Here is an 18,338-nt window from a genome sequence, read left to right as displayed (position 1 = left end):
ATTTCCTCTCATTTTACTCAGGCACAGACTTTGCTCTGTTTATATGGTCTTTTCACTCTTCAGCTGTTGCACTTGTGCAGGCAGCATCTTTCCATCAGGAAGGAGCGGATGGTGATCTCCTCAGTGCCTCCAATCCTATTGCCTTTCATTCATTGTCTATAGTGACTTGAATGAGGTGCTCCCCTATCGTAGGCTTTGCATGTACTGCTTATTTAGGGTGAAGGCTGAGAAATGAGTTGCATGATAGAGCTTTGGCACCCATGATAATTTTGTGCATTTATTAATTATTTTTATTCTCATACTGCTTGCCTTCTAAAGATATTCATGTGCAAACTTGCATAGTGTTATTTAAAATCCACCTAATACACTTTTTACTACTAAAGAAACTTACTGGAGTATATATTGAAATTCTAACATGGACTGACAGCAACATGTTTGTATTCAAGAGTGAGTACAGACTGTAGCATGAGAAAATCTTCTAAAATGAAGGGAAATGCTGTCAAAACTGAGGAACGAGGAGCAAGAAGTTGGTTCATGTGTCCTCATACATTATATGTGTCCAAGGTTTCTCTTGTCTGCTGGCAGAATAAGAAGAGCCTAAAGCTTGCTTTCTGGGGAGTATTTAACAGCATGATGTTGTTCTAGTTCAGAATGTCTGTGCAGCTCTCTTTGATTTCATATCAGGTAGATCCCAGTGCAATCTCTTGGCTTTAACAGGGCCACAATGGGCTAAGTATGAAGCTGTATGATTATAAAGGTTCTGATTATGCTATAATTTCATCTTGAAACAATTCTGCTTTGAAACATGTTTTCAAATATGTTTGAATATTAGTTGATTTGTATCTTATTATCATATTTGTATCTTCTGCATTGTTATTGTTGATGATAAAACATGCTGTATTGGTGGACTAGCATTTTTGGTTGGTTTTTTTTTTTTTTTTTTTTTGTAAAGCTTGCCATGTGTCTGAGCCCAAAAAAGGAAAATATGGAGAAGGTGATTTAATGTAAAATGCTAGATCTCTTTCTAAATGAATTGTTAGCTGCTGTTTGCTGCTGGCTTGCATTGGAAGCACTATACTTGAAAATTGATTTCAGGTCTTCAGTGAAGCATCAATCCAATAATTTGTAATTTTCTTTCAATCACAGAATTCAATGTAAGTTGCAGATATGGAGGAGTGTTTCACGTGGAGAAAAATGGTCGCTACAGTCTCACACGAACTGAAGCAATTGAGCTCTGTAGAGCTCTCAATAGTACCTTGGCAACACTGGAGCAATTTGAAAGAGCTCATGAACTTGGATTTGAAACGTGCAGGTAAAGAAATTTTAGGGGAAAAATTATATATTATGACAAGGCCATCCATAGTGTAATAATACTGTTGTTTTCATATAGTTGCTATTTAGATGGCCATGTCATTCCTGAAGTAACTTATGTTATGTGATGAGCAAACGATCTTTCTGCATTTGTCCTATAATACATAAGACTTTGACTGCATATTCTTTTTTACCTACTGTCTTGAAGAAATAATGAACTCCTACAGATAAAATATAAAGATAATAGAATATTGAGAGCATAACAAGCCCTTATGTATGATGTTGAGATAAGATCATACTGTGTCACTGGCTAATTGGTAAAAAATTACATATAAAATATTTGTGATATTTAATGAGCTGATGTGACCTGATGTACAGTCAATGGTACATATAGTATAAAGAAGTCAACACAAAGAACATCACATAGCATTGCTGACTTCCACTGAACAACTGGTGACAGTGTTAGTACATTCTTAAAATTTGTGAGTAGAGAAGTTTCAGAAAGAACCATAACATATTTAAAAATAATAATAATGATAGCGCATAATATCTAAAATACATATGGAATGGTGAGTAAGCTGAATCAACAGACCATAAGAAAAGGTAATTAACAGATTAAACATGTCAACATCATAGGATCAGTTGGAAGTAGAGGTGAAGTAGTTTATAATTCTGCCTACAACAGAAGTTTAGAATTGCAATTAACTCTTTACATTATACATGCAACGGGAATGGGGCTCACAGATTAAAAACTGCTAAGCTATGAAATTTATTCCTCCTGATGACTGTACATATTAAGAAGTAAAGCAAAAACCGAAACAAAACCGCAGTTTCATTACCATTCTTTCACCCCTTCAAGCTAAATACATTGGAATGCTTCAGGTGTTACAGGATTGCAAAATAGTACCAATGCACTGTGCATTATGAAGCTCTGTTAACCAGTCTTCACTGAAATAAGCAAGCTCTGTACACAATTGCCACATTTTTTTCCACTGTAAGAAACAGTAGGAATGTGTGGATGAATGTCTGGTGTATCTGAATATTTTACTAAGGTGTATCTGCATAGTAGAACTTGTGTATGCCTTGCAGTCATTCTCTAAATTTGATAGAATACTGTAACATTGAGACCCAAACATTTTAATGTGAAATGGACTGAGTAGTATTTTATGTTTAAAGTAATATAAAACGTAGGGGAAAAGAAGCCAGACTGTGGTGTCAGGTGATAAATCCTCTCACTGAATAAAAAGCACAATTAGCTTTCTAGACCTTCATTTTCACTGCCTTGCTGTGGAACCAAACACCTCAGCTAGTGAAATCCTCAATTAAAATTGGTTTAGCTGTAGACCTTACATTACATGGGCTGGAGACTGATGTAGCTATATATGAGAAAGAAACATTCCCTGTACACAACAGTTATGCATAAATGCGTGCACTGTTTTTTAAGATGAAAATAATGGCTTATTTGCATCTTCTTCACGTTTGAGATATTTGAGCATTTATGTTATCTGCTGTTGTATGTTATATGATGTGCTTTCCTCTGTACTTCACAGGTACGGTTTTATAGTGGGGCATATTGTTATCCCACGAATCAATCCATATCATCTTTGTGCAGCAAATCATACAGGTGTTTACAAACTTTCATCAAATACAACTGGCCGGTATGATGCATATTGTTACAATGAAACAGGTATGTAAGTGTCTTTATGATGTTTTATATACAAATTAAATAACCATGGTGTTTAATTCTTGTTTAACACACTAGAGTGAGGTCTTCTATATTAAATAGAACCTATATCTCAACTGAGAAATACATTTTGTCAGTCTCCAGGAGCTCATCTATATTATCATCACACTTAATAATCTATTTTTGTTATTATGTAGGATTTTAGAAATTTTCTGGGAAGTTTTCTGGATTGTCAGATAAAAGATAAAATCAAAAATCACCATCTTCTACTCTGTCTAAAAGGACAATGATTAGAAGAGGATCAAGTGATTTTTAGGTGTATAAGGGAATCATTCCAACAGGTTATTTTTGATAAGTCTTTCAATCTAACTAATAGTGGTATATACAGTACTTTTTCTCAATTTCCTTAAATTAATATATTTTATTTTCCTTCTTTTTCAGAATCAAGGATCAAAGCATGTGAGCCAATTGAAAGAATCGATACTTCTTTCCTCAGTAATCAGAGTGAAATAGGTATTGTACTTATCAGAAAGCCTTGCCATTGGTTTATTTTATTTTTTATTTTTATTTCATTTTTTAGGATCTGACTATCTTTTTCCACATAAACAATTGTTATTTTTAAAAATCAAGCCAACCAAGAAAAAGAATTATAGATATACTGTGGGTAGTTAAAACGATTAATCATTCATCTTCCTATAAATCATATGGGGCTTAGTTTGTCTCAGGGTGTTAGGAGGCATGTTTTATTTGACGTTTTGGACAACAGAGCTGCTAATGTGTATTTGACCTATAGGTCTTTGTTTAAGACAACAGCCTATCATGTCCTAGTTCTAAAATTCTTACTGACCTCACAGATACCAAGATCTTGTGTTCAAACACAAACTGATCTGATCAAAATATCAAAATATTTGAATCGGAGTAGCCACTATATGTTTGATATTTATGTATATTGAAACAGTAAGACATTGCACATCATTAAGCAATGATTTAGATAGATTGGATGAGATGAAACAGAAAACCAAATGAACTGTTTATTTTTACATTTTTGTTGTTGCAATGCATAGCTGTCTGTCATAACTGTAATACAGCTATGTTCCTCCTGGTTATCAACAGCTGCCCTGTTTACTCTTTCCAACAGTTATTGACAATGAGGATGGCTCACGTTATAATGCAGATGGCACACGTCATAGTGGAGACTCCTCAACCTCAGGTGTGGATGATGAAAATTTGGGTAGTGGATCAATACATGACACAACTCCAGGGGATACCTCTATCAGGAGATCAAGTCCTTCATATTATGGAAGTGTTACTCCTATCTCACATATGCCAGATCATTCTTCTGGAGGAGGTGAAAAAGACTTTCCTGTGAAGCAATATGGTAAGGACAATAGGATGCAACTATATCCCTTTTATAAAAACAGTTTGAAGAATTACATTGCAAGGTAAATGATATCATGAGTGAAAGGGAACCACTGTCTCTAATTTATATCACCGGGAAGTAAAAAGTGTGTTTCTGTCTAGAAAAAAGCAAACAAACAAACAAAAACAAAATAAATCCCAGAATTCTTCAGTAAATGAAGAAACAAAGTTTTCAATATAGAGTGCTTGTAGTAGTTGTGAGCAATGAGTTACACCTCAGCTAATGAAATAGTAATGATTCATCCATTTCATGCAGATGATGAAATTTCCCCTACATCAACTGATATCTCAGCAACAGCTACTGATTTCCACAAAGAAGATGATGTACAGCATCCTGCAAGTACTAGTAAGATTTATGCATTATAATAACTACATCAATTAATTATTACATTACTGCTTTCTTTTTTCCAGCAGCGCACTCTGGTAAGTGGTGAAATACACGTTTTGTCCAACTTCAGAAAAACCTCAAAAAATAATACTTTCTGGACTGATTACATCAGAAATAGAGAGTGAAATTATTTTTTCACTTATTTAAAGAGACAAGGAGAACCAGAACACTTGCTTTTTCTTTCCTTCTGGGACGAAAAGATTTTTTCATCCATATGTATTAGGACACTCGTGTGCTCTGGAGAATTTTCCTTATGTTTGCCGAAAAAACTCATTACATAAAAAAGGCTTTTTGTCCATTCTTTGGCTGATTAGATAGGAAAACACATCTGCATTGATATTTTACATAGGGAAGGAAGCTATATGTCCACATTCATCACTCGAATAAATATAATCCTAACATTAGCTGTGAAGAGAAGGTAGGCATGACTACAGCAAGTCAGATGACCATTCAAGGAAAAGTTGAAATAAATGTGGACATGAATAATAATTATACTTCTACTGAGTGATGCTACAAAATGCTCGGTGCTTTAGTTCACCCAAATAAACTGGTGAAGCCAAGAACCAAAAATGATTCCATCATGATGGAACAAGAACAACAAAACAAACAACTAGCCCCTCTGGTTTAAGAAAGTGAATTCAGATATTTCCAGAAATAATAACACTTAAGTATGAATTAGAAGATGGCTAATCAGTGTACATCTTTTGTATTATCTCCCATGACACAAATTCTACTAGCAGATTTTCTTTCTTAAATGACATACTGGGGACTCATTTCTTGAGGGCTGCTGTAGACAGAAGCTTAATCTATCTTGTTCAACAGTTAGCAATGTAGGTGATCTTAAATGATGGTGTCAGAAAAATCTTTCCTCTATTAAATCATGCGTTAATTCCTCAGTATAATTTGAAGCTTGATATGTACCAAAGCTCTGCAGCTCTATACTTCAATTATTTTCTTGTTGATAATTTTCATCATTTTGATCATAGTTCCATCCCAAAGCCTCAGATGACTAATTTTTTGTTACTCAATTGCTCAGAGACCAGGTGTTATAATGTCCAGATATCCTGATCTTAAAAAAGGCAAGCCATCCTCTCCTCTTGCCCTGAAATGCCTGAAACTCAGTTTGCATGTGTTATCAGTTTACTGACTTTGAATTTTATATCTAAAATTTGCCTCTCAATTCTGTGGGAATACCTTTCTTATTAAATGAGTTTTTACAGCTTGGAGTAGAAGATAATTCTTAAGCTTTTAGAGTAACAAAATGCAACCTGATCATGCTGGTTGAGTATGATGATTTCAGACGGACGTATCTTCAGGCCTCTTGGTTTTTATCGAGTCATACAGGCACTCTGCTTGCAACACTTCTTCCACATCTCCATTCAAACCTGTTTTCCCAATAGTCTTTTTTCAGTCTTTTTAAATAGAAAACCTCACTCATCTGTAGATGAGTCAAATAGTTCATTGCATAACTTATATCCAGATGCAGCCCACAGGGTCAAATGAGAGAGACAGATTTCCACTGAAAGTGTCTGTTAGTGCAGTAATTCCATATCTTCTTATAGAGGCTCACTGAGGACACATGTTAGTACACTATTATGTCGGGAAACTAAAGTCATAGTGACTGAATTTTGGCAGGACTGGCATTTCCGAAAGGCAGCATTTAAAATATTTCCTTCACTAATATTGCATTCAGATTTATCTCACGCTCTTCTGTACTCTAGCTATTTCTGTCAAATTATTTCCTCCTATGAATCTGTGGCAATGAACAGATATGGAAAACAAAAAAGTAGATTCACATACTTACACTGCTATGAGTATATCACTATTTTGGAATTTTTGTATTTGTGAACTATTTGTGTAGTATTTCTTAATTCTTCACGATTAAGAGAAGCTTTCTCCTGATTGTAATTACATGCTTTTGAAGCATTTTTTGTTCATCATCACAACAAAATTCTACCATAATATAGTGATCTGTTTCTACGTTTAGAAACTAAAGTTATCAGGTAAACACAATACTAGTACTCTAGAAAATCCATCAGATTTGACTTCAGTGTTCATTGTCTTATTCCAGTCTTTTTCATGACAGCTATACAGAAAACAGTATAAAGGGACTTGTTCAATTTTAAATTGTTGGAAATGCTATCAGCTTTTGGACCATTTGTAATCCGTTTCTGTGTATGTATGTGCATATAACAATAACCCTTCTAATTAGTTAAATTCTTGGCTATTTGTGATAACTTTGCACAGGCTTCTTACTGAGAAGTTATATCTAACTTGAAGCATTGGTAGAATTTTCCATGTAATCATGTGTAATTCTGTATACATAAAATTGAAACATGACTATGAATGAAGTTAAAGAATTATTAACTCCCTTCTAACCAAAATATCCATACTCATTCAGAGTGTATCTGTTGAAAATTGGTAACAATTGTGATTTTAAGTGCTGAGGATTTTTATGCATCACTGATGTACATGTTTTTATTTTGGAGATTGAGCACTGTAATCCTTTATTTCTGATATTAGAGTCAGAGTAGTATTAAATAAAAGGAGTAGTAAGTAAGCACAAAAAGAGAAAGTAATTATTCAATCAGGAACAGCTTATCTGAAAGGCACAGTCTGTTGTTTTGCTACCATAATGGCTACTCTTTGTAAAATTGCAGTTTTAAGTCTGTATACTTTGTAGTTAACAAAAAAGAAAACATAAATACTGTAAACTGAAGAATATCAGTCTATCCTACATGATTAGAACCTGACTCCTAGGTCTTGTAATTTTCAACTCTTTTATATATTGCATAAAAATAGATCTAAACTAATGTCTGAAAGGTCAGTCCTCTTGGTAGCTCTCTGAAGTAATTTTTCTTTGTTAGGAGTACACAATACCACTTTTTCTAGGAGATGTAGGAGATGGTTTAAATCTGATAAAAATATCACCTATGAGATATTGGTCGGAATTAAAATAACATCCAGGGAGATATTTTGAAGCAGATTTTGCTTTCCTTTGTTAAATGTGTGCAAATTGAGGCATAGTTCTTCTAAGCTCTGTCGTTGCATTTATTGCTGAATAATGTTATTAGGATGGAGAATGGCTAAGCAGTTAGCTGGATTTCTTGAGGGATTTCATTCTCGGTGTGCAAGTTCTTATTAACTTTACATGCTTTTTGTCAAAGAGAAGTGTATTTCACACACAGTACATATTTTAGAGCTGGTAATGTAATCTTATACTTCAGCAGAATTATTCAAACTTTACTTTCCCTAAAATAATTGGATATTTTTGCTATTGGAGGAATGTAATGATACCCCAGGTTCATACATTCCCTTTGTGCTCACACCTATCTCCATGGCATGAGCATGCTCAGGGTGCTGGTGGACTTAGCTTTGCTGGAGAAAGTAAGCCTCTCAAGAAATAACAAGTTCTTGGTTCAATGAACCATGTCCTAACAGCTCCAGATCCGCATCGTGACAACATGGAGAAAACCACCACCCAGTCTTGGTGGAATCCGTTTTTGGACCAGTGGTGGTGGTCATATCTCAAAGAGAAGACCCAGGAACCCACGCAGGCAACAAGTGGTAAAGAATGTGCTAAGTGTTAAACTGGTGCTTTTTTCAATGGCTAAATGACCAATATGCCAAGGCAGCAAGCTTCGGAAACGTTAATTGGAGGGTGTTTACAGTGGGCAGTATGTGTTGCTGCTTTTCTCAGTAATGTTTCTGGAGAGGAAAAATAAAAGAATCATAGAATCATTAAGGTTGGAAAATACCTCAAAGCTCATCTAGTCTGCCTTGAACCCATCATCACCATGTCCCAAAGTGCCACATCTACATGTTTCTTGAACCCCTCCAGGGAATGTGACTCCATTACTTTCCTGGGCAGCCTCTTCCGTTGCATCACCACTCTCCTGGAAAAGATTTTTTTGTTGTTGTTGTTCATAACATCTGGACTAAATATCCCCTGATTCAAACTGAGGACATTACTTTTCTTCTATGAAAGTACAATATTCTTCCGCTGTGGTAGTATGTATGGTAGTAAAGAGCACTTGTCCACATTATTCATGAACTACATATCTGAGAGGGTTATATATGTGAGATATTCCTTAAAGGTTGTATTAGACAATTTAATTTTCTGTCTCAAAGGCCCTTTAGAAAGAGATTACATTAATGAGAAAGGATTGTAGAAGAAATGAAGAATGTATTTTCATGGCAGTACACTATACTCATTCTGATTTAATAACACAGATGCCCATTTGTGCTGTGACTTTTACTCGACACAGAAATGTAGCTAACAACACTGGGGTAGCATCAGTAGGGCCGTGGTAGGATAATGAATGTCTTGGGGGAGGAAGGACCACCGGGCGATACAGACTGAGGCAAGCATGGTGTGGTTTGGTCTCCTCTGTGGCTGTGGGATGCATGCTGGGGAGCCAAAGATTAAATGCTGTCAGCAAGACAACTTGCGGGTTCCGGCTTCATGACACCTTTAACATCACCACAGCAGATGTGTCCTCGAGTGGCAATGGTTCAGATGATGAAGACTCTTCAGAGGAGATGATGTATTCAACGGTGGTTCCAGGATGGGAAATAAGTGTAGCCAAGAATGAGTATGCTCCCAGTACTAGTAAGGAACTCCCTCTCTCTTTGGATACATAGCTTCTGTTGTGGATTTAAGTTTGCTTGCTCCTTATTCCGTTTTCTGTGCAGTCTTTCCTTCCTTCGGCATAGGAACATTTATTAAAGGTGTAGCTGCTGTTCCAGTCAGCTCTTGTTCTTTGGCACAGGAGAATAACCTGAAACAAGTTTATTTAGAGCTTGTGAGTCCTGATCACTAGGAGAGTCTTCTTCCAGTGTTGCTAAAATTTATATCTCCTTTCCATATGAACTGGATTTCCAAGATTCCCATGAGTGACACTTTGTCCAGGGGAATAATTCTTTTCTGGAGGGAACTTCCAGCCTCTATATATGTAGCTCCATTAATTATGTTTGCATACATGCATATATTTGTCTTGTATGGCACAGTGAAGGAGAAGGGGGTAAAGTCCTGTAATTTCTCTATGTGGAAATCTATTTCCACCCTTAAATGTCTGTCACAAGCAATGGTTTAGTACTGTTTGAAATGCCATGTTCTGAGGAAATGATGTGTAGTGGTAATGTAATAAGAAGAGAAGTTGTGTTTTCCAAATTTGTTGATGCAAAACTCAAAGGTGTTTCTGTTGTGGAGCTGGCTGTCAGCAGCTGACTGATGGGAGTGCATGTGTTTTGTGCAGAATGGCTGTAGTTCTAAGCCCAGGTCTTTGACAGTGCTGGCTTCAGAGGGCTATCTGTAGAAGAGAATGCCAAAATAATGGATGTGCTTGTTTCTGGGTACTCTTTCCAGCTGTTGCGGATGCTTTTTTCTCCCTGTGTCATTTTTTCTTACAAGTCCTGGTGAATGTTCTACATTCAGGAGGTTATTTGAGGTGCTCTGCTTTTTCTCTACTGGCACAGTCTGTAAAGAATTCATTAATGTTGCTAAGTGGCAAGGAAAGACTCAGGGTTCTCCTCTCAAGTGACCATGTTCTTGGGATTGCCACTGGTCTGTCTTTCAGCTGTCTAAGAGCTTCAGGAATGTACTGATTCCCTGAGTTCATACATTCCCTTTGTCCTCACATCCATCTCAGTGGCATGAGCATGCTCAGGGTGATGGTGCTGGTGGACTTAGCTTTGCTGTAGAAAGTAAGCCTCTCAAGAAATAACAAGCTCTTGGTTCAATGAACCATGTCCTAGCAGCTCCAGATCCTCATCATGACATCCTGGAGAAAATCACCACCCAGGCTCAGTGGAATCCATTTTTACACCAGTCGTGGTTGTCAAATCCCAGAGAGAAGACCCAGGAATCCACACCGGCAACAAGGGGTAAAGAATGTCACACTAAGATGGTGTTTTCGCATGTGACAAGGCAGCTTGCTTCAGAAGCATTAATTGGAGGGTTTTTACAATGGGCAGTTTGTGTTATTTCTTTTTGGAACAATGCATTTAAAGAGGAAAGAAAAATATATTTGTCTCTTTCTGGGAGATTCTATTCAATAGGGACAGACCACATCATGTAGCCCCTGGTTTACAAAAATTCTGAGCATATAATCCACCTCTGAAAATAAAGAACCACTGAATTTCCAACATCAGGTAATTACAGCCCACCAGTGGCCCAGATTGAAAAAATATTTTCTGTGATATAGACATTAGATTATATTATTGTAACGATTACAAGTGAAAAATGAATGGACTATCATTCCAGAAACCCCTAATGTTATTATTTACATAGTGCTTAAAACAATGAGGACTACTTGGAAAAAAGGTGGCAATTAGTACACTAAGTCATAACCGTGTCTTGTAATGCTGTCTGTATAAGACAGCATTAAGTAGAAGAGTATACAGTTTTGCTTGTATGGACAACCAGTATTTCTGAAGGAATTAAAGCTCTGAGAGAAATAAAGATCAAATTAAATTTCATTTTGAAAATTCATTCTTATAAATTCAGATCTCCCTTGATTCGATTTTGCTGAAATTATATTATTTGTCCTTAGCTCTGTAAAAATGAATCGGATATCAGCGTTTTGACTCTGTGTATGGCACAGAAATGTAGCTAACAACACTGGGGTAGCTTCAGTAGGGATGTGGTAGGATAATGAATGTCTTGTGGGAGGAAGGACCACCAGGCGATACAGACTGAGGCAAGCATGGTGCGGTTTGGTCTCCTCTGTGACTGTGGGATGCATGCTGGGGAGACAGCAAAGATTTAGTGCTGTCAGCAAGACAACTTGCGGGTTCCGGCTTCATGACACCTTTAACATCACCACAGCAGATGTGTCCTCGAGTGGCAATGGTTCAGATGACGAAGACTCTTCAGAAGAGATGATGTACTCAACGGTGGTTCCAGGATGGGAAATAAGTGTAGCCAAGAATGAGTATGCTCCCAGTACTAGTAAGGAACTCCCTCTCTCTTTGGATACATAGCTCCTGTTGTGGTTTTAAGTTTGCTTGCTCATTATTCTGTTTTCTGTGCACTCTTCCCTTCCTTCGCCATAGGAACATTTATTAAAGGTGTAGCTGCTGTTCCAGTCAGCTCTTGTTTCAGGTAACTCTCCTGTGCCAAAGAACAAGTTTATTTAGAGCTTGTGAGTCCTGATCACTAGGAGAGTCTTCTTCCAGTGCTGCTAAAATTTATATCTCCTTTCCACATGCACTTGCTCTGAGTGACAGTGTGATATATTTGTCTTGTATGGCACAGTGAAGGAGAAGGGGGTAAAGTCCTGTAATTTCTCTGTGTGGAAATCTATTTCCACCCTTAAATGTCTGTCACAAGCAATGGTTTAGTACTGTTTAAAATGCCATGTACTGAGAAAATGATGTGTGGTGGTAACGTAATAAGAAGAGAAGTTGTGTTTTCCAAATTTGTTGATGCAAAACTCAAAGGTGTTTCTGTTGTGGAGCTGGCTGTCAGCAGCTGACTAATGGGAGTGCATGTGTTTTGTGCAGAATGGCCTGGTGGATGCTCCCTATTCTGGAGGTTATCTGAGACTCTGCTTTTTCTCCTACTGGCACAGTCTTTAAGGAACTCATTAACATCGCTTAAGTGGCAAGGAAAGACTAAGAGGGTTCTGTGATGCCTCTTCCCAAGCAACCATGTTCTTGGGACTGCCACTGGTCTGTCTTTCAGCTACCTAAGAGCTTCAGGAATGTAATGGTACCCCAGGTTCATACATTCCCTTTGTGCTCAAATCCATCTCGGTGGCATGAGCATGCTCAGGGTGCCGGTGCTGGTGGATTTGGCTTTGCTGGCAAAAATACAGGTCTCAAGAAATAACAAGTTCTTGGTTCAATGAACCATGTCCTAGCAGCTCCAGATCCCCATCGTGACAACCTGGAGAAAACCACCACCCAGTCTTGGTGGAATCTGTTTTCAGACCAGTGGTTGTTGTCGAATCCCAGAGAGAAGACCCAGGAATCCACATCGGCAACAAGTGGTAAAGCATATCATGCTAACACAGTGCTTTGTTTAAAGTACTAGTAAGGAATTTCCTTTATCTTTGGATGTATTGGTTTTTCACTTTTCCTTTTTTTTATTGTATGTTACTCTCCTGTTGCTGCATATGTCTTGGGAAGCTCATGCATTCTTTTTATCAATTCTTCTTTTCAAAATTACATTCCTGCCATTGGAAAAGAGATGTTAGAGAATTTATACCTCTTCCTTCATTGCTTTATAATGACATGGCATTTTCATCCCTGTTTTAACCGAGTAGTTTAACATCTGTACTTCCTGGAAGAAATGTTTATAAGTTTTTCCCAGTTTTTCAGTTTTTGGAGAAAAACAGTATTATTTCCATCTTGTGTTATTTTTAACATTCACTAGTATCTTTGCTGAAATACAACCAAGACCTTCATTGCCATTTGTTAATATATTTCCTTAGTTGACTTCTTGGCTCTATTTTACAGAGTCTAGTTACGCTATGGAAGATCAAAACCAATCTCCATTCCCATTTCAGTAGAAAATGTTACTCTAATGCTTCAATGTGCTCAAAGATATCAATATTTCAAAATGTAATTTAATATAATTTAAGCACATCTTATCATGTGTTCTCTCTGTGCGCTTGTGTACTTTCTAGTGTCAAGAAATCTGTACTTTTAAGCATTTTATAATTATTTTTTTTTTTACTCTGAATGTCGTGAAATTTTGTCTTTTTCTCAGAAGTAGTCTTTGTTTTATTCAGGAAGATACAAAATGAATATCTCAACTTGTTTAGGGTTTCTTTTTCTTTTGCCTAAGCTTTAGGTGTTTCTGGTTTTCATTCATTTAGCTTTTGCTCTCTGTGTTTTGATTAATGACTTATTCCATATGGAATATATGGTTCTATGGTCTAGTGATGTTTGCATTCTCTCTGGGTGAAAACGTATGCAGTCTCTGATCATAACCTCTTCTGGCAGTTTTATTTTATCAGTTCAATTGTATTTTAACTTTATTGACTAATACTAGCTTTTCAGGTGGCTATTGTGGTGCTTTCAGATTCATTCATGAATCTGAATACTTGTTGAACACTTAGCAAGAATGTTTTACACATCCTCAGACACCTACAGTATTCTTTAGGCCCAGGATTTAAATGTGTGTAACTGCAGTAACAGTTTTGCACTACTTCTGCTATATACAGTTCTTCTATCTCTTGTTTCCACCATTATTCCTTTGAGTCTTTGCATCTGTCTGATGCAAAGAAAAGAAATACTAGCTTGGTGTAAAGAAACTTGATAAGAAGAATGGTGTGACTATCATCTAGTTATGCATGCATTTCCATTATCCCTTATCTTTATGGCACACACTAACAGTAGAGTAATAATGGTAAAAGTAGAACATGATCAGTATTGAATCCTCCATTGTCCTAACAGCTGTGGACTCAAAACATGAAATGCTTCTTGAAGTCTCCACACAAGATTATTGGAAACCCTCCTACACAGATGAAGAGGAGAGATATCCTAGCTCTGCTGGCAGGGGTAAAACAATTAAACATTTCAGATAAGATTCAGATTTGTGACATATTACAGTAAAGTATAATACTTTCACAGTGCTGCTAATTGTAATTCCCATATCATTAGCTTTGGTTATAAGTTTATATTATTTGTGCTATAAACCTCAGAGATTACATCTATGATATTCATCTGTTACTCTAAATTAATCTTTTGCACCTAATATTCATTACTTGCCCCTTTCCCACATATCTCTGGGGTTTTAAAGCTTGCACTACCAGTGGTGTAATAAAACTGAGCAGATTGCAACACGTAATTGTAGGCCCAGCTTGGTGAAGAAAAATCCCCCTTTTTCACTGACATTTCTATTGTAAAATCTGAAGACAAAGACAGAGAATAGCACTGGTGATTCAGAAACATAAAAGTTAGATTAACTGTAACTTATCAGTTAAATCAAGCCTCTTGAAAAACAAATTTCTGTCAGTTACAAGTGTGACAAAACTAAATAGTAACCACCTACTCTTTCCATTGCTTAGTACATGTAAAAGCACAGGAATACTTACAGAAACATCCAGGGCAACATTTGAAAAATATGTGGGTGGAAAACCTAAAGATATGAAGCTCAGATTGATTTAAGTAGATTCTTTAGTGGGGGATAATAAGGTAATGATGGTAGTATAAATTTGGCTATGTTAAGTTAAAAAATTGTCCAGCTCGTACTAAACTGTGGTTTTGTAGACATGAAAGGATGAGCTGAGGGTCCATTTTATACGGAACAGTAAACATTACATTCCCAACTGTGGTACAAAAGTTAAGATGCTATCTCCAGACATATGTGAACATTTTTCTTCTAGTGTTTGTGTCATTAGCCAACCGAGCTATTGAAATTCTCAGTTATCACATTCTTCAAGCTCAAAGACCTCTGTAGGCAAAGGCATATGGACTGCATTCTGCAGCTGCTTTTGCTGTGTACACAAATAGCTTCCAGTTTGTTGCTGCTTGTTTGTTTCTAAAGTACAGCTGAATGTGAAATTTGGTTTTGGCAACAATGCCATTTTATCTTGTTAAAAAGAAGATCAAAACTGAATAGCTGAAGATGCACCTTTCTACAGCTGGATTACAGGCTGTGTTGCAATTGCATAGAATTAGATTATACTGAAAATAATCAGACTTGTGGAAAGCTTTATTATCCCTCTGTAAAGGCAACCATTTTCTTCCTTCTGTGGTAGTTTTTTGGATCTGCCTTCATTAGCTAGTGACATTTCTTTATGGTCCTGGAGTTTCTGGGAACTATTCAGTAGGCACTGGGCAGGAACTTTAATCACCTGGAATGAATTTCTGTAAAAACTTTAGTTCTGAAATGTTGTTAAATAATGTGTGTTCATCCTTTTTTTAATTTTAAAGTCCTTCTAGCTGCAATTTCAGGACCATGCTTTACAGGACTATCTCTCAATATCTTTCTAATTGCAAGAATAATGAATTACGTTTGTCAGAACTCTCTCTGTCAGCATTTCACCATTTGAAATGTGAAGATGCACATCTCTCCATTTCTGTTCTTTTTGGACAATACTTAATGTAGGTTTCTCTACCTGATGACTTATTGCATGTGTAACAGCTCCAGTTCATTCTCTGCATCATCTAGTTGGGACCTTTATTTTCAATTTCATATATCTCATGGAAATTTTTGCTACCTAATGCTTTTTTTTTTTTTTCTTTTATATTTTTAATTATTATTTTTCTTTAAATTTGGGTTCTAATGCTCATCTCGGTGTTACAGGTATTCTTTTCTGATATACATTTTCTAAGCCTTTTAATGTCTATTAGAAAATCTCTTGAGGTGGTGGTACTTCAAATTACTTCTGATTGCATCTTCTGCTATGTAAACAGTAAATTAAACTTTGAGTAGTTAATTTATTTTAGCTTTAATTATTACTGAGTTCAAGAATAGTATGCTTTTCAACTTCAAATATATGAACTTACTCATTTAATTCATCCAATCCACTCCCAGAAGCAGTGACAATTTCCTTGGAGCCATCCTTGCAATTCTGTAGTTAACAGATTTACTCAGAAGAGAAATTTCATTATCTCTTTCTCTTTTATAAACCCCAAATCCACAGGCTCAACAGTTAAGTTGGTATTAATAAGTACAAAGTAGAGGTGCAAGCTTTTACTGCTATGTCTTCTTCCACTGCTTTTCCCATCGCTTTATTTTGTCATTGGTCTTTGGGATACACAGAAGGAAATCTTCTGATCCTGGTGAAGCTTTGCTGTGCAAAACAATCTTTGGTCTCCAAAGGATCTTTATTTCCTTCCATCTTTCATTTCACACCCACTACAACAAACAAAAGAGAAAAGCAAAACACAAAATCCAACCTTACTGCAAATAAGGATAGTATGACTGGTGTCGGGTACTTTGATCGTTATTGATTCAATCATCATCTTATCAGCACTTGTTACAAGTGAAACTGAAAAACGTCAAGGACCAACCCAACATCCGCTATTACACAGTGTTCACAATGGATGGATCAGTCAAGGACAAAATCCTGTAAACACCACTGGGGCTACTGAACAACAGGAATTTACTACTCCAGGTGAAAATGAAATTGAAAAGGAAACTTCTTATACAGGTAACAATTGCAACTAAAATTTTAGTATATTATCAGAGTTTTCTTGAGGTTTAGTTTAAGAAAGGTTTTATGAACAGTTTTGAGCTCTGAGTTCATAAGAAATGTTCTGTGGATAAACCTGATCAATGCAGATCCATTGGTTGCCTTTTTAGCATTTTTTAATCTATTCTTCAGACTTAGTCTTGGAAGTTTTTTTTTTGCTCTCATTTGAATCACGTGTCAAGACCTATAGTGAATTAATACTGAAATTGTCTCCTACGTTTAGTGTTCTATGTCATGCATTCACAAGGCTTCACCAGGCTGTCTGCAAGGGTTACACCTGTAGGAAACAATGAATGTTTAAAAAGAAAAGCAATTATATCTGTTTCATTTTTTCACCTGTTTGTGAACTGTGTTCATGCTCCTGTTGCAAGTCATTAATGGAGATAATTTTTGCACTTTTTTTTTAATATGGCAACTTTTGCTAAGTAAATAATATCCAAAATATCAACTCATTTCACTTTTGAAATATGACAAGATGATACTGAAGTGAATGAAAAAAAAGCACACTGTAGAATAAAAGAGAGGTCTCTCAAAGAAACTGAAGTGTAAATGATTAAAATCTACTGTAAAGCTAATATCTGAAAAATGATAAATATTAGTTGATGTTCCTGTGAGTGTATTGTTTGCTAGTGACTGATGTTCTGTAATAAGCACTGCAGTCTTTTTTGCTAATTATCAAACATGGGGCACTGAAGAGAAATATGTCATTATTTGGGATGCTCTGCTGTGAAAATGAGGCAAAAAACAAATTGAATATAGTCAATACATCAAATTACATGATTAAAATCTTACCAACAGATCAGATTCTTCCAGTTCCTTTGCATTGTCTTACTTTCACAACAGAGGATATTAGTTTGATATTCAACCAATATGAATTCATGAACTGCACGAGTCAGGAAAATACTTTTGAAAGTCGAGGAGATATCTTGATTCCGAAAAGCATGTGCTTGGTTTGAGGAAGGATTCAGTCCTATTGGTGACAGTAGGCAGCCTTTCTAAACATAAACCATAATGAGAAGAAAATCTGCTTTACTTCTCTTTGCCATTAAATGTAGTAGACATGTGAGCAAGGCCTGTCATAGAGACAAGAACCGAAGAGGAGAATTATATGAGAAATGGATCTTTATGTACTGAGTTCATAATTGCTTCACCATCATCATAACAGCTATGGTCTCCAATCATGGGGCCAAACAGAATGACTCAGCGCAAGACCCATTGGTGTATCCTGGTTGGGGCAAGGAAGATTATTCCATACAACCCACTATAATGGACAGAGTTATTCCTTCCAGAGAGAGTAATCCTGAAAAAGAATCTTCTAATACAGGTACTAGTCATAATATCCATATGCATATTTCATCACTGCTGTCTTTCAGATAGCTCCTTT

The 18,338-nt window shown here is 36.3% G+C and overlaps 1 protein-coding gene across 31 annotated transcripts in view; it reads left to right on the top strand.

The window, feature by feature from the left end:
• CD44 (CD44 molecule (Indian blood group)) overlaps positions 1-18,338 on the top strand; it is a 52,971-nt gene that overhangs the window by 19,431 nt on the left and 15,202 nt on the right. For 13 of the 31 annotated variants that reach the window (XM_015863561.2, XM_015863556.2, XM_015863554.2 and 10 more), the window contains exons 2-14: positions 1,147-1,312; positions 2,862-2,998; positions 3,437-3,508; positions 4,134-4,373; positions 4,671-4,760; positions 8,244-8,369; positions 9,292-9,414; positions 10,563-10,688; positions 11,632-11,754; positions 12,671-12,796; positions 14,208-14,312; positions 16,733-16,912; positions 18,120-18,278. In XM_015863561.2, the coding sequence (XP_015719047.1) occupies positions 1,147-1,312; positions 2,862-2,998; positions 3,437-3,508; positions 4,134-4,373; positions 4,671-4,760; positions 8,244-8,369; positions 9,292-9,414; positions 10,563-10,688; positions 11,632-11,754; positions 12,671-12,796; positions 14,208-14,312; positions 16,733-16,912; positions 18,120-18,278 (1,773 nt within the window). Of the gene's footprint in view, positions 1-1,146; positions 1,313-2,861; positions 2,999-3,436; positions 3,509-4,133; positions 4,374-4,670; positions 4,761-8,243; positions 8,370-9,291; positions 9,415-10,562; positions 10,689-11,631; positions 11,755-12,308; positions 12,615-12,670; positions 12,797-14,207; positions 14,313-16,732; positions 16,913-18,119; positions 18,279-18,338 lie in introns of those variants that run through there. The other 18 variants (XM_032444928.1, XM_015863568.2, XM_015863567.2 and 15 more) reach the window with 9 other exon arrangements.

This window comes from Coturnix japonica, chromosome 5 (genome assembly GCF_001577835.2).
Source record: "Coturnix japonica isolate 7356 chromosome 5, Coturnix japonica 2.1, whole genome shotgun sequence".
Taxonomy (NCBI): Eukaryota; Metazoa; Chordata; class Aves; order Galliformes; family Phasianidae; genus Coturnix; species Coturnix japonica.
This window is presented reverse-complemented; position numbering and strand designations above follow the sequence as displayed.